General features: G+C 51.7%; 8 protein-coding genes across 8 annotated transcripts; 4 read left to right on the top strand and 4 right to left on the bottom strand.

The window, feature by feature from the left end:
• Positions 1-679: 679 nt before the first annotated feature.
• BJX67DRAFT_104866 (flavin-containing monooxygenase) lies at positions 680-2,871 on the top strand. Its single transcript, XM_071024236.1, has 4 exons — positions 680-972; positions 1,043-1,421; positions 1,477-2,042; positions 2,096-2,871. Exons 1-4 carry the CDS (start codon positions 805-807, stop codon positions 2,579-2,581), a joined length of 1,599 nt encoding a protein of 532 aa, XP_070886110.1. The 5' UTR covers positions 680-804; the 3' UTR covers positions 2,582-2,871.
• Positions 2,781-4,513, bottom strand: BJX67DRAFT_388128 (8-oxoguanine glycosylase OGG1; the record flags this gene model as incomplete). The annotated part of the gene is made up of 2 exons (XM_071034328.1): positions 2,781-4,370; positions 4,419-4,513. 2 exons carry the CDS (start codon positions 4,511-4,513, stop codon positions 3,161-3,163), a joined length of 1,305 nt encoding a protein of 434 aa, XP_070886109.1. The 3' UTR covers positions 2,781-3,160.
• A 204-nt stretch (positions 4,514-4,717) lies between these two features.
• On the top strand, positions 4,718-7,135 carry BJX67DRAFT_104785 (splicing factor u2af large subunit). The gene is made up of 6 exons (XM_071024233.1): positions 4,718-4,931; positions 5,000-5,028; positions 5,088-5,559; positions 5,607-6,220; positions 6,270-6,531; positions 6,579-7,135. The coding sequence occupies exons 1-6, from the start codon at positions 4,904-4,906 to the stop codon at positions 6,839-6,841; spliced, it is 1,668 nt and encodes a 555-aa protein (XP_070886108.1). The 5' UTR covers positions 4,718-4,903; the 3' UTR covers positions 6,842-7,135.
• Positions 7,136-8,728: 1,593 nt separating this feature from the next.
• Positions 8,729-10,782, bottom strand: gprM. Its single transcript, XM_071024234.1, has 5 exons — positions 10,612-10,782; positions 10,459-10,551; positions 10,242-10,396; positions 10,055-10,193; positions 8,729-10,002 (listed from the first exon to the last, which is right to left on the bottom strand). The coding sequence occupies exons 1-5, from the start codon at positions 10,682-10,684 to the stop codon at positions 8,966-8,968; spliced, it is 1,497 nt and encodes a 498-aa protein (XP_070886107.1). The 5' UTR covers positions 10,685-10,782; the 3' UTR covers positions 8,729-8,965.
• Positions 10,783-16,742: 5,960 nt separating this feature from the next.
• BJX67DRAFT_104663 (40S ribosomal protein uS15) lies at positions 16,743-18,156 on the top strand. The gene is made up of 4 exons (XM_071024232.1): positions 16,743-17,259; positions 17,316-17,348; positions 17,707-17,753; positions 17,823-18,156. The coding sequence occupies exons 1-4, from the start codon at positions 17,058-17,060 to the stop codon at positions 17,994-17,996; spliced, it is 456 nt and encodes a 151-aa protein (XP_070886106.1). The 5' UTR covers positions 16,743-17,057; the 3' UTR covers positions 17,997-18,156.
• A 47-nt stretch (positions 18,157-18,203) lies between these two features.
• BJX67DRAFT_353128 (fanconi-associated nuclease 1) lies at positions 18,204-21,133 on the bottom strand. Its single transcript, XM_071029095.1, has 3 exons — positions 20,410-21,133; positions 18,889-20,332; positions 18,204-18,825 (listed from the first exon to the last, which is right to left on the bottom strand). Exons 1-3 carry the CDS (start codon positions 20,904-20,906, stop codon positions 18,316-18,318), a joined length of 2,451 nt encoding a protein of 816 aa, XP_070886105.1. The 5' UTR covers positions 20,907-21,133; the 3' UTR covers positions 18,204-18,315.
• Positions 21,134-21,339: 206 nt separating this feature from the next.
• Positions 21,340-22,076, top strand: BJX67DRAFT_381148 (DPY30/SDC1 family protein; the record flags this gene model as incomplete). The annotated part of the gene is made up of 3 exons (XM_071032970.1): positions 21,340-21,357; positions 21,575-21,873; positions 21,986-22,076. The coding sequence occupies 3 exons, from the start codon at positions 21,340-21,342 to the stop codon at positions 22,074-22,076; spliced, it is 408 nt and encodes a 135-aa protein (XP_070886104.1).
• Positions 22,077-23,685: 1,609 nt separating this feature from the next.
• Positions 23,686-25,056, bottom strand: BJX67DRAFT_104440 (RNA recognition motif domain-containing protein). Its single transcript, XM_071024231.1, has 5 exons — positions 24,915-25,056; positions 24,725-24,824; positions 24,292-24,638; positions 23,965-24,232; positions 23,686-23,883 (listed from the first exon to the last, which is right to left on the bottom strand). Exons 1-5 carry the CDS (start codon positions 24,952-24,954, stop codon positions 23,802-23,804), a joined length of 837 nt encoding a protein of 278 aa, XP_070886103.1. The 5' UTR covers positions 24,955-25,056; the 3' UTR covers positions 23,686-23,801.
• Between the last annotated feature and the right edge of the window lie 654 nt (positions 25,057-25,710).

The following is a 25,710-nucleotide window of genomic DNA, read 5'->3' as shown; positions in this document are numbered from 1 at the left end:
TAGCGTGGCGCACGGGGAGTCGGAGAGCTGGATTTCGCGAACAAGAGAGAAAAATATCTTTGTCTCTCTTTTTTGTTTTAGAAGACTTGGAGAATAACAAAAACTATTTGCCTGAAGATTTAAATTCTTATGTGTCTGTGCCCCCTGTGCCTGGGAATGGGAGAGACCTCAACCTTGGGGCATCCGTGCTCGAATCCGACAAGAGCCTTTCTCCAACAGCCAGTTTAGTTCACTAGTGGCTGTCAAAGAGCTTGCTCGCTTTGTGCTGCAATCTTCAAAACAACGGCGATTGGACGCGTCTGCCAGGGTCCCTTCTTGGCGGCCTCAGGAATCTCCTCTGGTTCGTCCCAATCGCTGCGCCGGGGCCCAGGGAACGTGTCAAAATTGTCGTCGCATTTCGCCCCTCGCAGACAAGCCCGCGCATGTCGCACGGGTCGAGATGATCGTCGAACCACTGGGTCCAGAGCCCCGGAGAGAGACAAAGACAATCGGCGCTTTCTTTCTCTGCCGTCACGAGCAAATTGCCAGACGCTGCGAGCGCAGACCTTCCCATCTCACTTCATATTTAAGTTAGTTACTGCCATGGCCTCATAATTCGCAGCACGTCCGCAGGGAATTCTTACTGGGGACAGTGTCCTCCCCTTGCATCCATCATTCTCTTGGCTCATCAATTGCGACCCTCCCCGAAGAGTCTCGATTTTCGAATCCCTATATCTTGTTGCCGCTTTTCTCAGGCACCCTGCCGTATCTACGTCGGCCACCAAGACACCAGGAAATTACTCGGTGGTACGCCAGGTCGCGGAAATGGTGGTCGACACTGAAGTCCTCATTATCGGCGCCGGGCTGTCCGGCGTGGGCTTTGCAATTCGGCTTCAGCAAGAGTATCCGCAAATAACTTATCAGATTTACGAGAAGGCTGAAGAGTCAGGGGGCACATGGTGGTGCAATACGTATCCTGGATGCGCTTGCGACGTACGACCAACCTTTTTATGGGCCTCTGCCTTCGGACAAGGTAAATCACTGACCTTGAGTATACTCCTAGATCCCCTCACATCTCTATTCATATTCTTTTGCTCTGAATCCCGAGTGGAGCGCCCAGTTCCCGCCCCAGGCTGAGATCGAAGCGTACAGTCGCTCTGTGGCGGAGAAGTATGATATACCTCGCCATATAACGTTGCGCTCGACCGTTCAGGGCGCCACTTGGGACGAAACCTCCGGCACCTGGGCCGTGAGGATCCTCGACCAACAAACTGGGCAAGTGTATGAAAAGCGCTCGAGGATTCTAATTTCAGCGGTCGGCCTCCTGTCAGAGCCTAATGACTGCGATATTCCTGGTGCCCAGGACTTCAACGGGAAGCTCTTCCACAGCGCTCGCTGGGACCACTCCTTTGACTGGGCCGGGAAGGACGTGGTAGTGGTTGGTGAGCACTCTACTGTTCCCTGGGTTCCTGTTTCAATCCTGACGTAGTTTGCCAGGAAATGGATGTAGCGCAACACAGTTCGTGCCTATATTGAGCGATGGCCCAGGCAAGGCGAGAAAAGTCACGCAGTTCATCCGCCAGCCTCACTGGCTCGAGGAACGGCCAAACCCTCGATACCCAGCGGCCGTTAAATGGATCTTCCGCAACATCCCCTTTGCCATGCGTTTCTTCCGGCTCGCCATCTTCCTGATCGCCGAGAGCTACTTCCCGTTGTTCGACGATGTGGCTGGAAAAAAGGCGCGCGACAAGCGAATGAAAGCTCAAGCGGCGTATCTCAAGCGGACAGCGCCAGAGAAGTATCACGATATCTTGCTACCCAAGGTGGAACTTGGCTGCAAGCGCCGCGTCATGGATACGGATTATCTCGCCTGCCTACACAGGGAGAATATGGAACTCGTCCACTCAGACCCAATCAAAAGTATAACAACCACAGGCGTGAGAACGAAATCAGGTCGTGAGATTCATGCAGACGCAGTTGTTCTTGCTACCGGCTTCAAGGCAACGCAACCTCTCTTCCCTCTCGAAATCAAGGGTGTGGATGGAATTAGTCTAACCGAGCATGTACGTCTCCCCCTGAACACTCGGTAATCTTCGAAAGCTAACCGGAGACGCAGTGGGCAAATACCCCCTCCCGTGCGCCCCAAGCATACTACGGCGCCTGCGTCTCGCGCTTCCCCAATCTATTCATCCTCATCGGCCCTAACACAGCCACAGGCCACAACTCAGTCATCTTCACCGCAGAATGCCAAATAAATTTCACGCTCAAGGTTCTCCAACCCATCCTCAGCTCTCTAAATCCCTCACCATCACTGCTATCACGGCTGAATCCGTTCGCACGCACCGCACCGGCGCCGGATACCGTCGCCGTTACGCCCGAGGCGGAGGAAAGAGAAAGCAAATGGATCGACAAGGCGAGTAGCAAGTATGTTTGGACGAGCGGTTGCGCGAGCTGGTATCTTCACGCCTCGGGAAGGAATACGACGCTTTACCCGGACAGTCAGGTGAAGTTTTGGCTTAGGAGTGTGTTTGTGCCCCTATCGAGGGATTTTGTATTCAGTGTTAGTCCCGAGGGTTCGGGTTTGGTGGATAAGACCAAATAGGCGGGCCCAAGTTAATCTGCGAAGGGGTTCTACGATGGCTGCAAGAAGTTACATTAATTTTGATACAGGGTGATATACCCAGAACGAAGTTGGATGGCTGTCCTTCTTCGGCTTTAACAAGGCGCTAATACCATATAATCTCATTTATTCGTCAGTTTTATTCACTGTGACTTTAAGGCTCTAACCGAAGCTGTAAACCTATCTGTCAGCAATGGAAGCAAAACGGTGGTAAGCGTACGAAAACGCAAAGAAGATCGCCTGGACACTGTACCAACACATTCCCGAAAGAACTGCGCACGATGTGCGTTCATAATGAGTACCGATTTTCCTCGTGGCCATTCGACCGCAACTTGGTAAGATGGCCGCAATGCTCCCCCCGGCGCGAGCCGGACATTGACTCCCACCAGCCGGTTGGTTTTTAAAAGAAGTTTATCTTGACCGGATTGAAAAAAAAATCGGATCCAAAGAGTGCTTTGCAACACTTTACATTTGGAAAGGGAACTCTGAGAGAACTTGTAGCGCAGTGGCTGCACTTGAGCGAAGGCGATTCTCCCCCGTCCCCCAAACTCTTGCTGGAGCTCATCGAGCCCGAAGCCGTTTTGACATTCTCCTCTTCTTTGTTGTTGAGCCTCCGTCGCCATCCAACTCAAGTTTTATATCATCTTCGACAGCGGCCCTCTTCAAGGCGACATTTGTGACAGCCGTAGTCGCGGTAATTTTGGACCCCTTCTTTCCTCCGTCCTCTTCTTTTACTTTCACATCGACGCCGACCTCCGTTTTTATTGTCGTAGCAACCAGCCGGTCAGAGAAAGTCCTCAGATCGGCCGTGAACAGCACACTATGAGCCCAGCCGGCTTCCTTGCCCCAAAGTTTGCGGAAGTGGTTGCCCACAGCGTGGTATGTGTCCTTGGTAAGGGACTTGTTGGCCCCTTTGCCAAACCTGTAATCTCTTTGGGCGATTTTCCAGACTACATCGGTCAGCTTTTGTAGAGTACGTGGACAGCGAAACTCACCATGAGTATCCACCGGCACCGACTCTCCCCAGCCCAACCCCATCAGGCAAACACAGTCCGACACTTTGGGTCCTACGCCCTGCAGCTCAAGCAGCTTTTCATGCGCCTCGCGATACCCACGCCTCCCTTCAGGGGGTATCTCGCCGTCATCACCATGGATGGCCTTGGATTCTGCCCCAAAGGCAGGGGCCTCCGGGTTCCTCAACGTATTCAACCACCCATGTTCCCTCTGCTTCGCAACAATAACAGCCGTCTGGTATATATACTTCGCACGGTATCCGAATCCCAAACTCCGCAGTCGAGCTTCAATGTCGCAGTCGTCCGCTAACCGCATCGGAGACGGAAAATCGTGATATGCGCGTCCATCAATATCGGCGACGTGAACACCATAGTTAACGCATAGCTTCTCAACCATTTGCGAGATGCGCGCAATGTTGTTGTTGCTGCTGCAGATGAAGGAGGTGAGAGCTTCCCAGGCATCTTGGCGCAAGATGCGGACACCTGTGAATTGGGGGGCCTTCTTGCGGAAGTTCGCGTCTGACGTGGACCATTGGGCATAGAGTGTTGTTAAGTTTGAGGTGAGGTTGAAATAGTGCTTTATTATGGAGAGGGCTGCGTCTTCTGCGTCGTCGGCGTCACTGGGTAAGGAGGCGGCTGAGGGAGGCTTTGGGGTGAGGTAGGTTCTGTAATAGAGGTGGGTTGGGTCTTGTCTCAAGGAGAGGAGACGTCCGTAGAGTACGCAGCGCCACTCGTCGTTTTCTGGGAGTTTATACCACCTGGAAACATTAGAATGCTGGAGATGGAGCCCGAGTGGAGGAAGGTACCGGAATGACTGCCCACAGCGGAGGGTGGTGTTGATACAAAGTTCACTTAAGCTGATGGGCAACTTGCGCCATTCAGAAAAAGTGCCCACCATCATCCTCGACAAGAATTATCAAGGACTGCGGGGAGAATTGCACTTGTGAACTTTTATGAAGCCGAAGCATGAGGATGTTGATTCTGCCATCTTTATCTCCAAAGAAGCAAGCGGTAGGACCAGAGATATCTGCACTAACTGTTTTAGGTTAGACACTCACTCTCCGCCGATCGTTTTGCCTAGGAGTTTTTGCCCAGCGCAGCGCGCCTCGCCCATCGCTTGTTGCTCGCTCAACCATCTCACTCTGCATCTCGCCATTGCTGTGGAGCCGGTTTTGGCCTTTACTCGTCTTTCCTGCAGTTCTCGGCATAGATTTGCCGCAGTCTACCGCGACGTCACCCGGAAAAGGATAAAGAAAGAGCTCGAGAAAGTGAAGTAGCGCTTGAGTTCAAGATGAACGGAGACACTTATTCTTCCAGAGGTATGCTACGGATCTAATCCTGAATTAATATTCTTGAGTACTTTGGATGGAGTGATAACATTGAGTAGCGGAATCTGGTCGTACACGGGACTACTATGTGAGTGGAAAATTACCTTCCCAATTCGGCTCGTTACTGACACCACATCGAATACATAGCGCGATGAGAGACGCGAACGCGGAGACAGAGGAGAAAGGAGACGCTCGAGATCGCCGCACTACACCTCGCGAAGTTCTCGACGCGAAGCCGAAGCCGACTCATACTCGTCTAGTCGTGATTACCGCGCGAGGGAACGGGAAGACCGCTACTCAAGTCGTAGGGATGATCGGGATTATGATCGGGAGCGCGGTGATCGCCGGCGCAGAGAACACGATGACCGGCAATCTCGTCGCGAGAGAGACAGGGATTTATTCGACGAACGACCTAGGCGGGAGAGGGGGGAGCGAGGTGGCGAGCGCGATCGCGGTGGGAGAGACCGAAAGAGGAGCCCGTCTCCTTCGCGCAAAAGGGAGGCTACACCTGACTTGACTGATGTTCAGTCCGTGTTGACACGGAAGCGGCGCTTGACACAATGGGATATCAAGCCTCCTGGATACGAGAACGTCACCGCGGAGCAGGCGAAGCTCTCTGGTAAGATATGTTGACGCCTCTTGATAACCTGAAAGCTGACAACCCAGGTATGTTCCCTCTTCCTGGAGCTCCTCGACAACAGCCGATGGACCCCAGCCGTCTCCAGGCTTTCATGAACCAGCCTGGTGGTGGTTCTGCAGACACTGCAGCCCTCAAACCGTCCAACTCCCGGCAGGCGAAGCGCCTATTTGTGTACAATTTGCCGAAGAGCGTGACTGGAGATAGCCTGACGTCGTTCTTCAACCTTCAGCTCAATGGTCTGAATGTTATCCAAGGCATTGATCCGTGCATTTCCGCCCAGATATCCGACGACCGTACTTACGCGCTGCTGGAGTTCAAATCGCCTAATGACGCTACAGTTGCACTGGCGTTTGACGGGATCACAATGGAGGAGCATGAAAACGCTGGCAACGGAACAGAGAACGGTGCGCCCAAGGGACTAGAAGTTCGACGACCGAAGGACTACATTGTGCCCAACCCTGCCGACCAAGAACTAGAGGAGGGAATGCTACTAAAGGACGTTCCCGACTCTCCCAACAAGATCTGCGTCTCAAATATTCCGCAGTATATACCGGAAGAGCCTGTTACCATGCTTTTAAAGTCTTTTGGCGAGCTGAAAGCTTTTGTTCTGGTGAAGGACAATTCGACGGAGGAGTCAAGGGTTAGTTTATTCTTCTTTTCCCCAACCGCCTAACTAACGGAGCGAATAGGGCATTGCGTTTTGCGAGTATGTTGACCCTGCGACTACCACTATTGCCGTTCAAGGGCTCAACGGTATGGAGCTGGGAGACCGACATCTCAAGGTTGTCCGGGCGAGTGTCGGCGTGACGCAGGCTGTTGGTTTGGACATGGGAGTCAACGCGATGTCAATGTTCGCCAAGACCACTTCTCAGGATTTGGAGGTCAGCCGTGTGTTGCAGCTTTTGAACATGGTGACACCAGAGGAGCTGATGGACACTGAGGATTACGAAGGTAAGCTCGCCCTCCCTGAATGATTAGGAATGAGCTGATGATGGTAGAAATCTGCGATGACGTCCGGGAAGAGTGTTCCAAGTTTGGCCGCGTTATTGAATTGAAGGTCCCCCGTCCAACTGGTGGCAGTCGACAGTCCCCCGGCGTGGGCAAGATCTTTGTCAAGTTCGATACAGTTGAATCGACAACGGCAGCATTGAAGTCGCTTGCCGGCAGGAAATTCTCAGACCGGACAGTTGTGACAACGTACTTCTCTGAGGTGAGACCTCTCCTCTCTCTTTCTCTCACCCAGCACCTGAACAGTATCTAACGCCCCACAGGAAAGCTTCGACGTCAACGCATGGTAGCCGGGTCATGTTATATTTCGACTTCTCCGTTCTAATTCCATGATGTTTTCTATCTGATTTTTTCCGGGACGCGGGAGAGGGTCATGTCTTCCATCCTTGGATTAATGATGTACCATAGCGAGATCTTCTCCAGAAATTGAACTCAAAAAGAAAGCACAGATTTTACGCTCAATCCGTCATGACTGAATGCGGGAATCGACAAAGTAAGGCGACCAACGTCTTGGGAGCCGACGCTCGTGATCCCAGAATACAATAGTCGTTTCTTCGGCGGAGACACAAGCAGACTCCTCGTTTCATAACTTTGTCCACTCTCCATCACATGCATGGCACACTCCGGCAAAGTTGTTCTGCACAGTCCAAGCCGAGGGACCCTACCATGAGCACCAATCATACGCCTCTATGGTGGGCATCTGATGGCCCGCTCATCTCCACCTGGTGAAAAAGCCCCGAAAATTCGACACAAAAAAAAAAAGACATGTGGATTTTGGACCATTAAACCACTGCAGTGCCGGCGGAGTGGCTACCTTTGGCCCCTTTCTCCCCATGGGGAATGTCGAGGGAGTTTCCCCTCACTCGATCTCCGAGGAGTTCTGGGAATCGGAACCTCGAGCGAGATGGAATGAACATGTTCGAACAGACAACCGACTTTGAACGTCGTCACGGGTCGAAGGATTTCCTTCCTCCTCTGTCGATGTGGATCCCTGGCCCTGCGAGGCTGTCACAGTCTGTCGCGTGTGTGTCAGTTTCGAATGTTCCCGTAATACGAATACAGGATTACTTTCTCCTGCCACAACTGCAATTGTCCACCAAGAAGGCGAATTCGTTGAGAATTTCGATGTGGCGGGAGTCAGACAGTCAGATAAATCGTTTCCCCCAGCCAAGAGCCTTCCAGGCGCTAAATTCTGACAGGGACGGTGGCACTACCAAAGTCATGGGCTGGTATTGCCAAAAAGTGGTGAAGAAAGGAGCCATGTCACGTAACAACACCCCAGATCTTGTCATCAAAATCAGGCCGGATTATTGAAGAGAGATGGAAGTCGCGCACGCCCCTTGCGGGATCGTCTATGCGAAAATCCTGTCCTCTCGACTCTTCTAGCCGGCTCAACTCCCTCCAACTCCCCGGCCTCGTGCAACTGGCATGCAGAAGCCATGTCCCGCCGGCCCGAGTCCAAGTTTCACTTGGGGTTTCAGAGCTTCTCACTTGGGGTGGGGTGGATTCATGAAAACGGGTGGCCAGGTCGGGAAACCAAGACGACCCAGATGAAGTGGAAGTTGCAAAGGAATGGTCGCACTGAGCGCAGAGTCGTGGTCGACCCAAATTTCGCTTGGAAAACGTGTCACCGGAGAAAGCAGTTTAGCTTGTTGGCTTCTCGGTCGCGAACGGAACTAACTTGGAAGAACTTCCAGAACGCTCAGGAGCCTCAAATAATACGAGAGGATCGTTGCAATCGCCCCCCCAGCTGGAGCTTCGCCTGCTGATCAACAAAGACATTGTGGTCCTCGGGTCTTCTTTCATGCCCTCGATATCCCGTCAAGCAGAACAGAGGAGCATATCTGTTGGAGCTCCAAACTTGTGGAGGCCACTCCGAACAAGATATTATTGTCATCGACATCAGCTGTGGTTCTCAATTGCATGATCGACAGCAAGAATCTCCGGTTTTCAACTCTCCTCCAACTCTGGAGACCTGCGATTGCTCTTGAATGCTGACGATGGAGAGAGCGAAATCTTAATCTCCAACGGAGGTGAGTTCCATCGGATATGCGCTCTTCGTAAGTTCATCATTATTAATTGATATCTGATGCTGCTCATGTTGAGAACTCCTCTTTCCTCATCGATGGACTCCTGACTCCTGAGTCCTTGTTTCTCCACGCGCCGTTTTGCAACCCCAATTGGCCCGCCACAGAAGAGGAGAGAAAAAGAGCGAAATAGTACAATCCTGGTTTCTAATCCACTGCCATGGAATATGCAGCGCAGTGTCAGGGATGATAACGGATAATGAGAAAATTATACGGGTATACAGTCGTGCGCGTCGTAGAAAAATACAATGCGATTTATAAATGAAAGCATTATCCCAACGAAGAAAATGTCACCGCGAACTATATGGGTAAGCTCGTGCAAACGTAGCCTCGGGATCCCAGTCTCGTCCTTGATTCTGGGACGCGCTCGGCGGCCGCGGCCCGGAGAAGCTCATTGACGGGCGCACATATCGTGCATCCCTCCCATAGTGGTTGTTGAGGTCAGGACTCAGCGTCCTGGCCGTGTATGCGGGACTTGGAGATCGCACATATGGCTTAGCGAAGGGTTCCGGGCTCTTGTAGGATGGCAGTCCGTTGCTGCTAAGCATCTCGTAGCTGTGGGCGTCTTCCCGCATTTTGCGAGCGTCGGCGGAAACGAATTCGAATTGAGCGGTTTCCTTACGCCTGAAAAGGTCCAACCATCCAACAAACATCGACGGGCGGGCAAAAAGAAGAAAGTTCCAGAATCCAACCAGGGTCAAAAGGAATAGAAGCGCCAACAGTGTGGCTTCGCTAGGCCCAACATCTTTCGCGTAATCAAAGCATTTTGTCCGATCGCCAGGGTACAAACCCAGACACAAGAGCCATGGCGTCGCGTTTTCGAGATTCTCGGGCGTCACTTTCAGTTGTTTATCGGCTCGAATGAATATAATCGCAAATATTATGACGTTGGCGAGGATGACGAGAACGACGCAGTTGCTTCTCCATTGTAACTTGAAGATCTTGCGGACACGTCGGTACGCTTGGCGCGCCGTTAAAGTGCCAACGCTCGCTGTATACGATTGCAGATTAGAGCTGTTCGTTGTCGGGGCTGGATCGTAAAGCGACTTGATGTAGACATGAACGCAGTATCCCATCGTCGTAAATTGCATAATCAGGGACGCGCCAGCAAACGATATGAGCGGTATCCAATAGTCCTGCAGGCTTTTCTCGATGTTGATATGGCACGTGTCTCCGAAACGGAAGGATACACCTGTCAAGACAAGCATTATGGATGTCCCGATGATGGGAATCCCCAGCCCACATATGAGAGCACCCCACATAAATTTCGGACCGAGAATTACCTCCCAGCATACCTGCAGGTGAAAGGCAATGGTGCGTATAAAACCTAGGATATTAGTCAGTATGGGTCGAGCACTGCGCATCGGAAGGTAACATACTGAATACCACGACTACCCATCCGCCGAACAAGAGTATGGAACCGGTGAACGCGCACGACAGACTGGAGTACATATCATTGGGGGTTATCTCGTTATAACACTGGTCTGGCTTCGTTCCGAGGGGGATGATGAAAGCGATCTAAGAAACTTAGTGGTGATATCGACTCATTCTCCCAAGGGAATTTACCTGCATCAAGCCGATTCCGAGGGTAAAGCAAATGCTTAAGTAATGACGGTGTGTTCTCTTTGCCGGTAGTACAGCATAGGATACTAGTAAAAATACGCAGAGGGGCAGTACGGCCACTGAAACCCAGCTTGCAATCTTGATTTTATCTTGGATCTCTGCGGGAGAAATTGTCAGAACCAGCAGTAGAGTAGAGACGATCGTGGACGTGTGGCTTTACCCTCGCCATACAGCCACGATGCTTGTGGACATGGGAGACAGCAGGAGGCATTGCCTGCTGTCGGAGTATTTTGGCAGAAGCGTCCTCCGACAACTACATGAGTCGCATCACAGTCAGTTGGTGGTGATTTTGGAGTGGGTGACGGCAACGTACAGCCACCATTGTCAAAAAGATCCTCCTGGTAATACGGAGGCGGGCACGCTCCCCGCAAATCGTTTTCGGACATACTGCGACAGTCACCGTTGAGGTTCACTAAACGTGAGAAGCGCGGTCGATGCGACGAAGCAAATCAGTCATATCACAAGAAGGCGATTGCTGCGACTTGCGAGTGTCGATGGGGATCCCAGGCTTGGAGACCCCGTAGCAGAGGCTCGCAGCCGCGCAACAACGGCGATTTGGCGAACAAGAGCGTTGTTGACAGTTTATCGCATCGAGGGGCAAAAGCGAAGAAACGGCAGGCGGAGGGGATCGAGGGGGAGAGACATGGCCAGATATAGTCCGGACTGGGTTGCTGGGGACAAAGCCATCTCTCTCCCCTTGCTGGGCCCCCAGTCCTGAAAAGATATTTCCATGGGACGAATCACAGACGTGGAGGCCCATTTCACCCACAGGGGCGAGATTCGACACGATTTGCCTGTGGATGGACATGATTGGATTTTGGTCCATGTCGTGCCCTCGACCAGTAGTGCGGAAAAGAACCCTCGACACAACGGCGGAGACAGACTTGGCACAAAGGACGGAAGTGAGCGATAGGTGGAGATCAAATGCAGCGAGCATCCAAAGAGCATGGAGAAAAATGCATGAGAACTGCACGCTAGCGTCTCATGGGGTTCCAATCAGTCGGTCAATCAGAGATAAATATGAGGCCAGAGTGGAGGCGCACGAGATGTTGGCTTGAATTGACGCGGTACCGTACCAGTACCAGTACTACCTCCCAGCCCGTAATTATGATTTGGGCATACACATCGATACATCAAAGCACCAAATAATCCCCAAGTCCCGAAATCCCCAAGCGGTCGACGTCGTTTGGGAACTTGGAAGTCCATGGCTCGCATGCTTGCACTCAACACATCGGTCAGTCTGCGACCGATCCCCGCCCCGTTTTCTCAATCCACCAGCCGAAGCTTTCAGGAAGCGGCCGCGACTGCGACCACCGAGAGCAAAATACCGGAAATTGCCACGGCAGATGCCCCATGCTCCATATCAGTGTCCTTTATGACTACTCCATTCGTCCCGTTCGTCTGGAGACCATCGTTCTCATTCATTTCCATGGGCTTGAGAAAGTGCGTGGGACGGCCCAGCCCAGCCTCTGTTTCCCGCAGCTGACAAGGATTCGCGGCTCCTCGATGCTCATGGCTAAACCGAAATCAGTATTAAGTCCTGATCCAGCGCCGAGATGACGGCATTGAACGTTGCAGATTCCGTCCCTTGCTCCGTTGCTGTTGGAGGGACTGCACACAGAAAGTTTGACAGGCTCCTTGCCGCTCTTGCTCTCTTGTCAGGTTGCAGATGCTGCAACCTTGCCCCTGGTGCCTTGTCCTGGTGGCAGCTTGGCTCCAAGCTCACGCAAGGCCACTGGCGTTTGGCATCTTCTGTCATGTCGGCTCTGTGTGACGGTGCGCCCAGGTTCGGACGGATGGGAGCTGCTGACTGTTCGCAACTTTGTTTCCTTGCTTGCATTCTTTTCATCACAATTTTGCTGGCATTTCTCCCAACACAGCTCGGTTCCACCCGCTCAACCTAACGGCGGGTCAAGTCCTCCATGGTCCACTCTGTGAAATTCCCATGTTTGGTGGGTTCTCCTCCAGAGCCACTCCACTGCTTGCGATGATCGCTTCTCAAAGATACCTTCAGTTCAGGATTCACTTCGGCTTTCGAACTTCGATCTTCGCCAACAACCCACTCAATGCAAGCTTCATACTCCATATTCTTCGCGCACAGCCGCCGACCTTGTTGGTGAGCGGAGACGATTCCCCGCTGCTCATCTCGGTTCAGGAACAGTGGTGCAAGAGCCTCACACTCGACGACTCCCATGGCTCAGAGTGGGCTCTCTCCGAATCGGGCATCCTCTGCGCATGGTGCCCATCCCGGAGAACCGACCCCCGTTGAACAGCCGAGTAGGATTTAGGGTTCCCCGGCCCCGGTTCCAAAGGACCACGCTTGATTCAGCCTAAGTTTTTTAGCATGAGCTTTTGCGCAATTTAGTATTGATTGTCCCCTTCGATTCTCCATGATCCGGCGAAATGAGCCCGCCCCCCAAACTTGCTTGAATGCAGGTGCCGAGGTTGAGAGTCTACTTTGAGTTAGTCCTCCGCGTACATACTTGGCGTACTGCCAGTGGCTTGAAGGGAACATATTTCAAGCTCAACAATACAGTGACAGGCAAAGCTGGAGTAAATTATTCAAACAGTCGACTCAGAGCTTGTTGCTCCATCTTCACAATCACAAATTGAGCGCAACGATTATCCTCAATGGCACACCCCTTATCAAAGGCATAGGCTATTTGTGATATGAAGAGAAGTGTCATGTCCATATCTAAAACAGCCCCTGCGGCCGAGTACAGTGATCAGGCTCGCAAATCGGAAGCGTACATGCAGACTTCGTTTGGGAAAAATCTGGGGTTGAGTTGCACGATTGAGTACCGACATGATATCTTTGAGTGAGAACTATAATTTATCATATCAGTTTATGTCGACGAGGCTGTATGTGACGGGTGAACGATCTCCGCACCTTCCTCGATGTGATAACTCAGCGCCTTGATAACAAAAATGGACCGTTCTTGACGACGGGGCATCGGCCAGAGCGAGAATCGGAAGAAACTGACAAAGGTCTGTCAGAATATTCATTTGATCAAAGATGTCATCAATCCTGTAGCAAGCACCAGTCCTCCCGCCACCATAGCATGTGCCGGCATCACGGCCGGGCTCTTGGTACGGCCCGTATATCATCTTTCTCCAAGTGGAACCAAAGCAGGAATTCTGAACCGTTCTGGGTTTCAGCAGATCTGGGCTATGGGAAGTCCGTCCTCACCAGATACTTGGCTGATGATACCTGCTAAGTGGGGTAAGAATAGTATGTCACTTCTTTTTCAAAGACAATTCCTCCAGATCAAAAGCGAGCTATAGATGCCCTAGCTTCCATTATCCGTCAATTATTAAGAGTCCAACCATATCTTGTACACAATTCGCTCTCGGACAAATCTGGCACTGGTGGTGATCAGTTGGTCAAATCTTTCAATGGGCTGTGGAATATATTTGTTTATGCCACCGGCAATGAGAACACTGGTAAAGTGATCTGCTTGTTCGATGCATTGGACGAGTGCCAGGAGGATGATCGGAAAACGCTGATTCAAGCAATAGCAAACCTATTCCTTAACAACCTCTGAAAGCGCAAACTAAAGTTCCTGATGACAAGTCGACCATACGATCACATACGACGCGATTTTTTCAGGCTGGAGCAAAGCCTGCCAACTATTCGCTTGAGTGGCTAGAATGAGGAAAACACAGACAAAATCTCTGCTGAGATCGATCTCGTCATCAAGGAGAGGGCCAGAGACATTAATCGAAGATAAGCTCAGCGGAAAAGGTGCGGCTTATTGTCAGGTGGAATTGAATGACGGTCTCACCGGTACAGAATGACCTTCAAGGACGGCCTGACAGACGTTTGGCTGGAACGACAGCCATCACCATGATTGAGGCGCAATCTCCCCTCCAACCTGACTCTTGCCCCGTTATTCAGGTATTTTGATTCAGGATTTTGCAGTTGGGTAAGCGTAACGTTCGACACCCTCCAAGGCTGCAAGAGCGGCTACGGATTCTTCATACTCGCCGATTTTCCCATCTCTTTGGGCTCTCAGCAGTCTTCCAGGAGCCCGTCCCCTGCTCGCCGGACGAGGATTATCCGCAGTCAGCAACAAAACTATTCACACGTCGTTTATGACTCGTCGAGCGCGTTCGACATTATTAATCACTCGCAAGAAGACTGAGACAGCGAAAGAACAACCATCAAGCCGTCATCGTCCGGCCAGCTACCCAGACTGTAATTACGGAGTCTAGATTGGCACAAGTCGGACAACGATGAAGACGGGAAACAAAGGCCCCGAAAAATTGCTGAAAATTTTCGCAAGGTGGCGCTTTGATAACTTCCTCCCCTGTCAGGGAGCCCATCATCGTCCATGACTTCTTCGTAATTTCTTCGACTCAGAGCAAGAGGCGTACCAGGAGACGGGTTGTTCGACGAGCATTCCTAATTCTGCTCCCTGGCCCCGAACCCAACGGAGAACGGGGCCTTCCTTGCAACACCCTGGAAAAAGGGACCGTTGAGAATGGAGAGATAAAGGATCTCGACCCTTGGCCAGAGAATGGAAAGCGATTGGTAGGCGTGACAGCTGATCGACGCTCTCAATGAGCGGGGGGCCGTGGCAGGCCAGCACCCAGCCCGACAACCGTGTCAAGGGACACAAAAATCAGCGCCTCTCAAGCCGATCCTCCGCAATTTTCGTTTCTGAAGGACACTCACACTCCGACGTCTGTATGGATGGGCCATAAGCGCGCGGTCGGCAGAGCTACATCTCCAGCCCGCCAATCGGTGACGGACGCTCAAGGTCGATGGTGACTGCGAGACCCATTGAACCTGTAAATGAGCCAACCCATCACGATCATAGGCCCTGCATCGGGAAGAGTCCTCACAGCCTGTGGAACTCGGCGGTTTGACCAAAACTTCAACGTCTCCTTGCAAACGTTGATTGATCGTTTCCTGCATCGTGTCGAGCAAGTTGCCTCCCGAGACATGAATGGGTCATGGACTCATGGAATATCTGTTCAGCTCTTTTTTTTCCCTCATCAGCGTCCCTCTGAAGGGTCTGATTTGACAATCCAATACGAGCGCATTTGTCCCGCGAGCCAACACGGAGCTGCTGAAGAGGAAGATGGCTCACCACGTTGACCAGTCGTCTCTCAGCCTCCCGGTGCTGCACTCAATCCCTCAGCGAATTGGGACGCAAACAGTGAAGTAAACCTGTTCACTTGATATCTCATTGAGAAGAACCCGCCTTCTTTCCCGCCCGGTGCCTCCTTGTTAACATCGCCGACAAGTCACCGCAAAGGACGGATGCAATGTGCTTAGAAACCTCAGCTTTGCTCTTCCAGCCCGTGATACACCAATGGTTACGCCTTGGCTTGACAACTCGCCATCCGGGATCCTGGAGAGTTAGAGCCAAGGGGGGGGGATATAACGTCTCAGGCCACAGCGATTGGTTTGAGGAACTGTGATTTTCGAGTTTCCGCCCCAGAATGCGCGAGGTATCTAGAGATTTCTACGCCGTAACATAAGCATATGGCGCAGCAAGCTCAGGTATCGACGGCATGGTGCATAAGTTGCGAGGTTCCTCCGGCCGCGCCCTGCACATTCCAGACACCTGCTCCTTGACGGCCAGGAGGAATGGCATTCATTCTCAAGACAGAATTGCAGGAAGTGGTGAGTCCGTGCATTTTTTTGATGTCCATAGCACACGCATGCTTTGAGGGGTTTTACTTGAACGGCGGTGTGATATCGACAAACGCTTGCAGCAGATTTACGCTTACCAGGATGTTGACGGTTATACTAGTACTTATCCGTCGCAGGGCGACTCCTTACGTCTTGGGCGCGATCACTGGGAAGACCCGCCACAATACGTTGCTTGGTGTTTGGTACCGTGCGAGCCAGTCAATGATCGCGCCTTCCTTGCATGCATTAAAGAATCTGGTGTCTGTTGCCGACAAAATCCTCGATACCCGCTATCCCAGAACCCTTTTAAGTAGATCTACGAAGCGCCAGCTCGTCGCTGCCCCTACCCGGTGACCAGGAAAGTGTGCAAGGCAATACCAGTAGCTCGCTCGAGTATGCGAACAAGAAGCAACCTGGTCATAGCCATGCCCTACTCTCCACGGGTAGTATGTTGATGGCCATAATAAAAGCTCCGAAGGCGGCTTCCGGTGAAAATGCGGCGTGTATAACACTTGAATTGATTGAACGTGAGGCTAACTGTGAATAAAATCGAACAGAAAAGGTTTACTAAATCTCAGCTGTAGCCGGGGTCAGCCAGAGCTTCGAGAAGACCAGGGATGCAATAAATGAGAAATTAGACAATATCAGAAGCCCGTTTAGGCCATTGGGCTCGACCACGATGATCTAACCCTGCCATAAGAGGTACCAGAAAAAAAATGCAAAAGGTAATGTTTCATCATAGCGTCCAAAGAGGTGGGAGAGTTGAGGCGGCTTACCTTTCGTCAGTGACATGTTTATCAAAGCCTACACGAGTAGTATCATGCCCGTTGCGAAGACAGAACACGCAGTGATCGCGAAAAATGCCATTCCTCCGTCAAAAGCCGGCCGTCGAGTCATCAATCCATCAGTCGCAAACCCGCAAATCTGAGGGGGAGAGAACTTCTAGCTCTAAGCGAGACCAGCCCACGTGATCCACAATCGTCTCACGTGACTTCAAACCCGCAAATCCATTTTCAACACCACCACGACAATTTCACGATCCGACTTTTCGACCGACTTGCACATCGACAACACCGCAACCCGTCCGACAAAGCACCACCCCCCAACATTCAAAAATGGGTCGTCTTCACTCCAAGGGAAAGGGCATTTCGTCCTCGGCTATCCCTTACTCTCGCACTCCCGCTCCCTGGGTCAAGACCACTCCCGAACAGGTCGTCGACCAGATCTGCAAGCTCGCCAGGAAGGGTGCTTCTCCCTCTCAGATCGGTGTTGTCCTCCGTGACAGCCACGGCATTGCTCAAGTCAGGACTGTTACTGGTATGCTTTTCACTTATTGGAATAGAGTTCATTTGCGAGGACTAATTGAGCGACAGGTAACAAGATCCTCCGTATCTTGAAGTCCAACGGTACGACGTCACCCTATTCAATCCCGCGCGTAGTCGTGGTTGGGTTTACAGAGTGAATACGGGTTAGAAGTATTGCGCGAGAGCAGTTGTGACTGAGCCGAGGCGGGCGAATCGATCAAAGATTTCAAAGGATGAAGGCCGACAATAGGTCAACCATCCGTGCTCGTGAATTCTTGCCTCTCTTTTCGCAGCGCGAATCCCCACTCAGTCCCTCCCTCTGTGCGCAATGCATCAACCTACATCCGCTCTGCAACCCAACCGCAATCGTAGTCATGCCACCCAACTCGCAGAAATGCAGTTGCGGTTATGCCTCTGCTTGGTCAAACAACAGACTGACAGAGTGATTTGTGCCCGACAGGCCTTGCCCCCGAGATTCCTGAGGACCTGTACCACCTTATCAAGAAGGTAACCACCCCGTCGTGCCCCGGACGTAATGGCGCCTACCCTGATCAGGCTCTAATGATATGGTTCTAGGCCGTCGCCGTGCGCAAGCACCTCGAGCGCAACCGCAAGGACAAGGACAGCAAGTTCCGCCTCATTCTCATTGAGTCCCGCATCCACCGTCTCTCCCGCTACTACAAGACCGTTGGTGTTCTCCCTCCCACCTGGAAGTACGAGAGCGCTACCGCCAGCACTCTTGTTGCTTAAACGATGATCATCACGCTATTTCTGAGAGGGCCGTTGGTTGTGTCGGTATTGGATGAATCGGGCCCCTAAGCTCGCACCGCCCCTCTACCCGTTTACCCTTACATCGATTGTTCTGGAATGGATAATAGATAGTTCGAAGGGAGAGAAGGGTGGCACCAATCTCCGGTGCTTGGTTTAGGGCCGCTAGGGCGTAACTATATCCGTACCGATAGAGTCAATGAGAAAAAAAAAGTTACTCCTTCTAAACTATTTATGTCCTCGTCTTCTTCTACAGGTTATATCCATTCTCCGAAATACAAGCGGCAAAGTCATGTAGGGATCATTGAGCCCTCACCTCCCTCGCAACAGCATTGCAAAGCTCGACCCGCACCCCTGCTCCAAGTAGTACATGAATCCAAAGCCTCTGTGTATCACTCAATCGATCATTCTCGCTCTTCACCTCCACGAAACAAATTTCCTTCTTCTCCACGCTCCAGAGGAGTAAATCCGGCATCCCGCCACCCCTCGTCTGATACTCCTGCGCCATAATTTTACATATAGTCGCCAACGCTTCCCCGGAGAAACAAGTCACGATTTCAACGAGGTCCTCGAGCTCGAAGGTCCAGTCTATTCCGATGGCACAGGGTTGACGGTGGCAGTGTTGGGCGTGGATGGCCCGAATGACGGACTCCGATTCGCCGTTTGTGATCTGTACAAGGCGGCGGTTTATCTCTGAGGCACGGGAGGGGTAGAAGGCGTCTGTGTGTAAGTCTAGAGGGCAGGTTTGGAAGACAGTTTGGAACACGTTGGGGACGTAGGTGAAGATTATGTCGTAGAAGAGGTATCCAAACTTAACGCAATTAGTATGGGGGTCTGATAGGTTGGCAAAAGAGCAAGAGCGGCAGTAGCTAACCAGAGTTCGAACGATTCCACCCTCGGAGTGATATCCCTTCCAGCCCTGGGCGCGGTACCAGCTCAGACACATGCTTTCGACCCGGCATTCGGATCCATCTCCCAATTCATCAAGCCAGATAGTAGGCCCACTGCGTTTGGGGGTCGTACCTTCGATATTAACGTGTCCGTTGTTGGGGGGTGACTCCTCCCGTTCAAGGCGTATGCCCTCGACGATGCGCACATCGGGGTTTGTAAGCGCGACATGCCCGAAGTAGTGCTGTTCTCTCTTGACAACTTTGAGTGCTCTCTCGAGCTTGCGGATTCGTTTCTGGAGGTCGTAGTGGTAGATCAAGTGGCAGAATGGGTCTTCGAGGCCCTCCTCGCAAGTGCGAAGTGCAATCCGTTTCCAGTACCTTTTCTGGGCTTCTTCGTTGCGTCCATTGCGCGGCAGCAAACGCCACAGATAGTGCTCTTCTAAAAGGGCTTTCCGTTGATACCATGCACCGCGCCGTGCGGGGTGGAATAGTCGCTGGGCAAGGAGGTCGGATAAAATCCTATGCTCCTCTTGGTACTCTTTAAGGCGTCCGAGGGGGTGAAGCCCTTTGTGCAGAATTCGGGTGTATACCCAAGCGGGCGAGAAGCGTCGTAGATATGCACCCTCCCCAGACTCGTAAATGGTATCTTCCTTTTTCTGCTCTTGTTCAAGAAGGCTCTTCCAGCGCGGATAGACCTGGTATGCGAGCTCTTTTATCTCATTTAGTCGTTCGCTCGTCGGCGTCCCGCCAAACTCTAGCACGTTATCGATTCTAAATTGAGTCCGCAGGGCTGATTCAAATTCCAGTAGAATCTCTCTTGATGGGAAAATCGAGCTAGAGCGACTCACCACGTACTCGGGAAAGTTTCTGCGAGATATCTTTGCCAAAATAATAGTGGTGAGAGATTTCTCCGTCCACTCTGTGGACCTGTAGAAAACCAAATGGACTCTTTCGAACAGCGCATGAGGGCCTGACGCAAGCCTGACACAATCACCCGTGTAGTCCAGGATTTTGTTTAGAAAGTGCACCTCGCGGTTGATTCCCGAAGTACTGGCTGTGCCGTTCCATCCAATTCCAGTCTGTTTCTGACTTGACCTGCGTAAGGCCGTGATGAGATCTTGCTTGCCTTTGCCCTGCACTTTGGCTTCTTTTGCGAGAACTTTCAGCTCTTCAAGCAGGAGCAGCGAAGCCGCTTCTTCCACAGTAGTGATCTGATCAATAGTATCCGCGAAGCGGAACACACCACCAAAGCCGAGGTTGGTTGATGCTAGTACGTCCTCATCGTCACTCACTGACACGGGATTGGATAGGGCCCTGGTTGTCTGTAAGTCGGCCACTACTTGTGGGACATCAGCAATATCAGAGTAATAGCCCAATTTACCAACCCGATGCCACGCAGAGGTCTTGCGTAGAAACAGGCGGACATATCTAGCGGCTGGTCAGCCATGTTGAACAAATTTCAACGAACGGAAGACAACGCATCGTCAAATGAATGAAAGACAGACAAGTACTGCGATTCATAAGACAATTCCCGCCAATGCCGAAACACTTCCTTCTCAGTCTCGTTGAAAAGATGTGCCTCCTCAGCTAACACCGTATCCAGCGCAAGATTGAAGGCATCCACATATATCGAACTTTTCCCCTTCCGCCATTTCCCATCCCGCATTCGCTGTTGCAGGGACAAGTCCTCTTCCTCCACTCCCTGTGAAGACTCATATTTCTCTATCGTCTTATCGGAGGCTTCGACGGCGGGGAGGGAGAACTCAAGCTCAGTTTGGCTGTTCGGGATGGCATCCTCGTCATCCTTTAAGGGTCCGTCATTGGCAAAGGCAAAGGCTGTCTTCTCGTCAGCCCTGATACCGGGGCTGTCCTCTGTGATGGAGTCTTCGGCTTCTTCCACGCTTCCCCGTGTGGGCTTCGATTCTGGGGTTGAAACTTCGGGGGTGAGTCTTCGACGTTTTACGGAAGGTCGGTTCGTATCCCAGAAGTCCAAGAGGGACATGGTGTAGGGAAATAATAGACTATTATCGCGCTCGAATTCAAGAGTATGTGCAAGCCGCGCGTGACGATATATATTCGAATGACCAGTGGAGACATGAGCTCCGACATTTACAGTGGATAAAGAGTGAAAATCATAGTAAAGAGCGAACAGACATAATAAACAAAAGACGGGCTAGATATCTCCAAAACCCAGCTGCTCGACTGGATATTCACTGCACCTGAAGCTGATCCTCGAGTTCACGATACGTGATGCGTGGGCACGTGTCGAGACACGCGGTCACGTGATCAATATCCGACTGAGGGGAACTCTCAAGGCTTCCTTCGATTGGCATGGCGAACAAACATCTGCACAGACAATGTTCGCCCACTGGAATCTTTATTACAACATCTTCTTTCGCTTCTCAATATTATACTAGCTATTACTGTCGGCAATGATGGCAGACAACGCCCTGGTGAGTTACCTTCCCATTCCCTTTGCCTCTCCATACTTGGCCCACCCAACGGCATTCTCCGCCATCCTCTCCGCCCTCACCATATTAGATTCTGCCCAAGATTCCACCTACGTCTTTGCCTTCTTCGCTCGCAAAAACCATTCTCCCTCTGATTATTCTCTTGAATTCCCCCCCGAGTGCAACTCAAATCGACCCACAAACTCACTAGTCTTAACAGACCCCTTCTCTATCCAACCAAGACGCTGCTATTCCCAGTCAGCAGCCCGCATATCAAGCGACAGCTGCAATCTTAGCACCGGCAGAGCAAGGCGTGGAACACACCGTTGCCATGACCAACGAAACTGCCACGAGCACCGCGCCGGGGGGAGGCGCGGGGGCGTCGGACACTCGCGCTGCTGACTCAAATATCGGCGCATCGAATCCTGTGCGCCCCGGCGGTGCTCCGGCCCGAGTTTATATGAATGAGAAGATCGTCCCATATCTGCTGGAGGGAATGAAGAATGTGACGAAGGAGCAGTATGCTACCCACAAATTCTGCCAGACTGCTATCTATCAAGATACCTGGCCTGGAGTAGCCCCGCGGATGATGAAGCAGACAGCTAACAGTCCTTTTCTGATAAATCTACAGACCGTCTAACCCCCTACGTGTACTGGGCGAGTTCCTCATACAGAAGAGCAATGAGGTTGAGGGCGGGCAGTCGAGAAAGGCTCCGGAGTAAACCGGCTAGCATAATCTGGCCTGCTTATGGCCCCTATCTCCATTCTGTGCCGAGAAGGAGGCAAGCGGCCCTGACTTGCGAACGGTGAATATTTCTGCTCCCAGGGCTGGGAGAAGTGCGAGTGGAGTGGATTCGGTTCACACCAACTGAATCCTCTCCATGCCTGCAATGTACCCCAAACCGCTCCAAACACCCTACAACTCGTTGGGCGGGCATTAGCTCGTTTCGCCCTGTTGAAGTGGCCATATCTGTGCTCCTTGAAGAGCTGGGAAATTGGATCTGAGGCGCGGAAGCGGGAGCGTTGGCAATACAAAACTCAGGCGCATTGCGAGAAAGTCAATCAATGTTCCACTGGTTGCCCGGATGCTTTTCCTGCCGACAGGTTCGAATCCTACAAGAGAACGGACGAAGAAAATAGGATTAGATAACGAGTGTTATAATGTATTTCTATGGGCCTGAGAAATATCCTGTATCCTGTGTTAGGTCCAAGTATTCATGGCCAGATAGCGGGGCCAAGAGGAATGTACGACGCCTAAGACAAAAAACAGTCAGTGCCATTTCAGCTCCCTGCTAGGGGATCTGACACCCCTGAGTCGTTGAGAGTACGGCCAAGAGCTGGTGCACAGGCTGCAGAGAATAAATGTGGAGGGGAGGGATGCCAGAAAACCAGCATGCCCGACATCTGCGATATCTCATAACTATTTAGAGCCGAGAAGAGTACCGAATCAGCATGGATTTTTACTTCAACGGAAGGACTTGCCCTAGTGATACGACAATGAATTAGCAGTCACCCATTATAACCTACCGTTATAGAACAGATCATGCTGTTAATGCTGGGCCGGAAGGAAGGGGCTGGGCCGATGGCAATGCAATGCGATGTGGAAGATATCGCATTCCCGGTTGCATCGGATAGCTCCGGATTACGTTGAGCCTGTGTGAAATCGAGATTTAGAAGTGGTTGAAGAAGAGCGTCCTTGCACTGGCTGGTACTACAGGCACACAAACAACGGTATGGCGGACTGGCGAGGTATGACCGGGCTCCATGTCGTCTGCTTGTTTGGCTGAGGGTGCTGAAGAGTAGTGGCATGTGTGAATGGCCCGGAGACAATTTTAAATGTGTTCCTGGCCGAATACAATCGAGTCGTTACGTGAAAAATGTTGTATAAGACGCAATAAAGGCGAAGAGCTGACTAGCGAGATAACGACCAATTTCCGGTAGAGTTGAAAATGTAGCAGTGCTGACCCATCTGACAATCCGAGGAATTACAACGTTAATAGAAAATCCCGCACTTTCCCTGCTGCCATAGATTTTCGGAGTATCGAGCGAATAAACAAAGAAAACATCGGCCTGCGTCCGAAAGGGTCGACCCTGATGATCTTTTCTTTTTTGACTGGAAGAACGGGTACAGTCGAGACGCCGAGTCGACATGCCGGTTTCGCCCGACAGAATTTGTGAATTCGAAAATGACTTTTCTCCCGTAGTAAAACAACATGAATGGCGCCCTGGAGTTGATACGGCGAGATGAACACCCGAATCGCGCTGCAGTAGAAGCGGGAAAGAAACCAGGCCGAGGAACGGAAGCAAGAACCAAAGGGTAACAGAGTAAAGCATAGGAAGAAAGGGTAAATCGGTGAGATAAAGATGAGGCATAGGAAAGAAGTCGAGCTTTGTTTAAACCTGCCTATCCGGGGAGATACTCATTGGATCTGTCAGTGGATGTCGACCTACCTTCCCGCGTACCGATCTTCGCGAGGATCATAAGAACGGCCGGGATAGGGATCGCGAGAGGGAGCACCGTGGCCATAACTGGGAGGGTTAGCATCACGGTCATAGTATCCACGGCGTTCGTCACCCCGACGATCATCGCGGCGTTCATCACGACCGTACCGTTCCTCACGGCCGCCAGAGGCGTAGCGGTCGCCTCCACCACGGTATCCACCGCTGCCACCGCCAGCCCCGCCTGCGTAGTCGTCACGGAATTCGCGGCGATTGTAGTCGCGGTATTCACGCCCTCCACCGTACTCACGGCGATCACTGTAGGAGTCGTAACGGCCATAGCGATAGTCATCACCACCACGACGCCAGTTGCCACCACCATATCCGCCGCGGCGGTCATCGTATCGGTCGCCACGACCACCTCGGCGTCCGCCAAATTCTGCAAATGTCAAATGTGAGATGAAGGATACGAGCGCATATTCTATGAGAGAAGCTTACCGCGCTTGGGAGGACCGAAGTATTTGCCGGGGGTCGGGGTTCTGGGACGGCTACGACGAGCCTTTTCGATACTCAGAGTGCGGCCTTCGATAACCTCACCTTGCAAGCCCTCCTTGGCGGCATCGGCTTGTTCAGCAGTCACCATCTTGACAAAGCCGAAACCACGAGATTCCTTGGTATGAGGATCAACCATGATGGAGCAGTTCTCAACATCGCCATATTTCTCAAACAAACGCGAGATGTCGGACTCGGTAAGGCGGGGGTTGATACCAGTAACGAAGAGGTTGGAGCCGGTGTTGATGGCACCTTCATCATCATCAATAGGCTTGCGAGAATCAGAGGGGCCACTGAAAGAACGCGAATTAGCGCATTGAGACCTCCGTAGCCGAATATGGCAGTATCAGGGGGAAAAAAGCTGGACAATGACACATACCGGTCGTCGATGCGACCGTTTGGAGAACGGCTCCGGGTGCGATCGGCTCGAGGCTCATCACGAGGAGAGGCACTTCGATCGCGGGCAAAACGAGGTTCATCTGTTAACGCGAAACAAAAGGACAACTTAGTCGCGTTTGCTCCCGGTTTTCCTGAAGGTCCAGCTGCCAGGATAACAGCACTGTACGTACCATCGTAACGACCATTCTCGTGATCGTATTCGGTAGACATGATGAAAATGTTCCAGTGGAGGAGCGACAGAGAAGCTAAGGACAGTCGAAAAGGATTAAACCCAGGCTACACGGAAGGGGCGCGTGCAAAGAAGAGGTGGAAAGAGCACGGCTGATGTTTGGGTGTGGCGCAAAGAATTCCGCCAGAGACGAGGGCAAATACCTTGAGAGCGGTGAGTCGGAGGCGAATAACACAGAAGGCGTTATTAAATTCCTGCAGGGATGGGCAGTGAGGAGAGGGAGGGAAGACAAGGTGAAGAGGTGAGGAGAAGGAAGGGGATGGTCAATGATGAAAGAAGGAGGAGGTCGGGGCGGCGACAAAAAAAAGAGATTGGGAGCCTCAGGCTGAAAGCTGCGTAGTCAGCAGATTCCAGACCCGCGCGGCTCTTGCAACGAGTGTACACAGGTCACGCCACCTTGAAAACGTGGCCGCGTGACACTCATCCCCTTCACATGACCGCCAAGGCCATTAATCAGCAATAATGTGACACGCGAACTTCTTTTCTGTGAAACTAAATTTCGGAAACCTAATTTCCCTTTACCTTCTTGAAAGTCTTTAAGACAACAAGTGCTTTGCAACCGGTTTCTAACTGATTATTATTTTACCATGGGCACTCAAGGTGATTTGTTTGATTTTGATGAACTTGTTGAACCAAGCCTACAGCAGGATTTCAATTTACCAGTATTTATTCCTTCCAAGTACTCAATAACTGCTTACTAACTACTAAATAGGATGGCCCTATGCAATTGACAAAGT

The sequence above is a fragment of the Aspergillus lucknowensis genome (genome assembly GCF_044049455.1).
Source record: "Aspergillus lucknowensis strain CBS 449.75 chromosome Unknown BJX67scaffold_20, whole genome shotgun sequence".
In the NCBI taxonomy this organism is placed as follows: Eukaryota; Fungi; Ascomycota; class Eurotiomycetes; order Eurotiales; family Aspergillaceae; genus Aspergillus; species Aspergillus lucknowensis.
The sequence above is the reverse complement of the archived record's forward strand: the minus strand, read 5'-3'. Positions and strand labels throughout refer to the sequence as shown.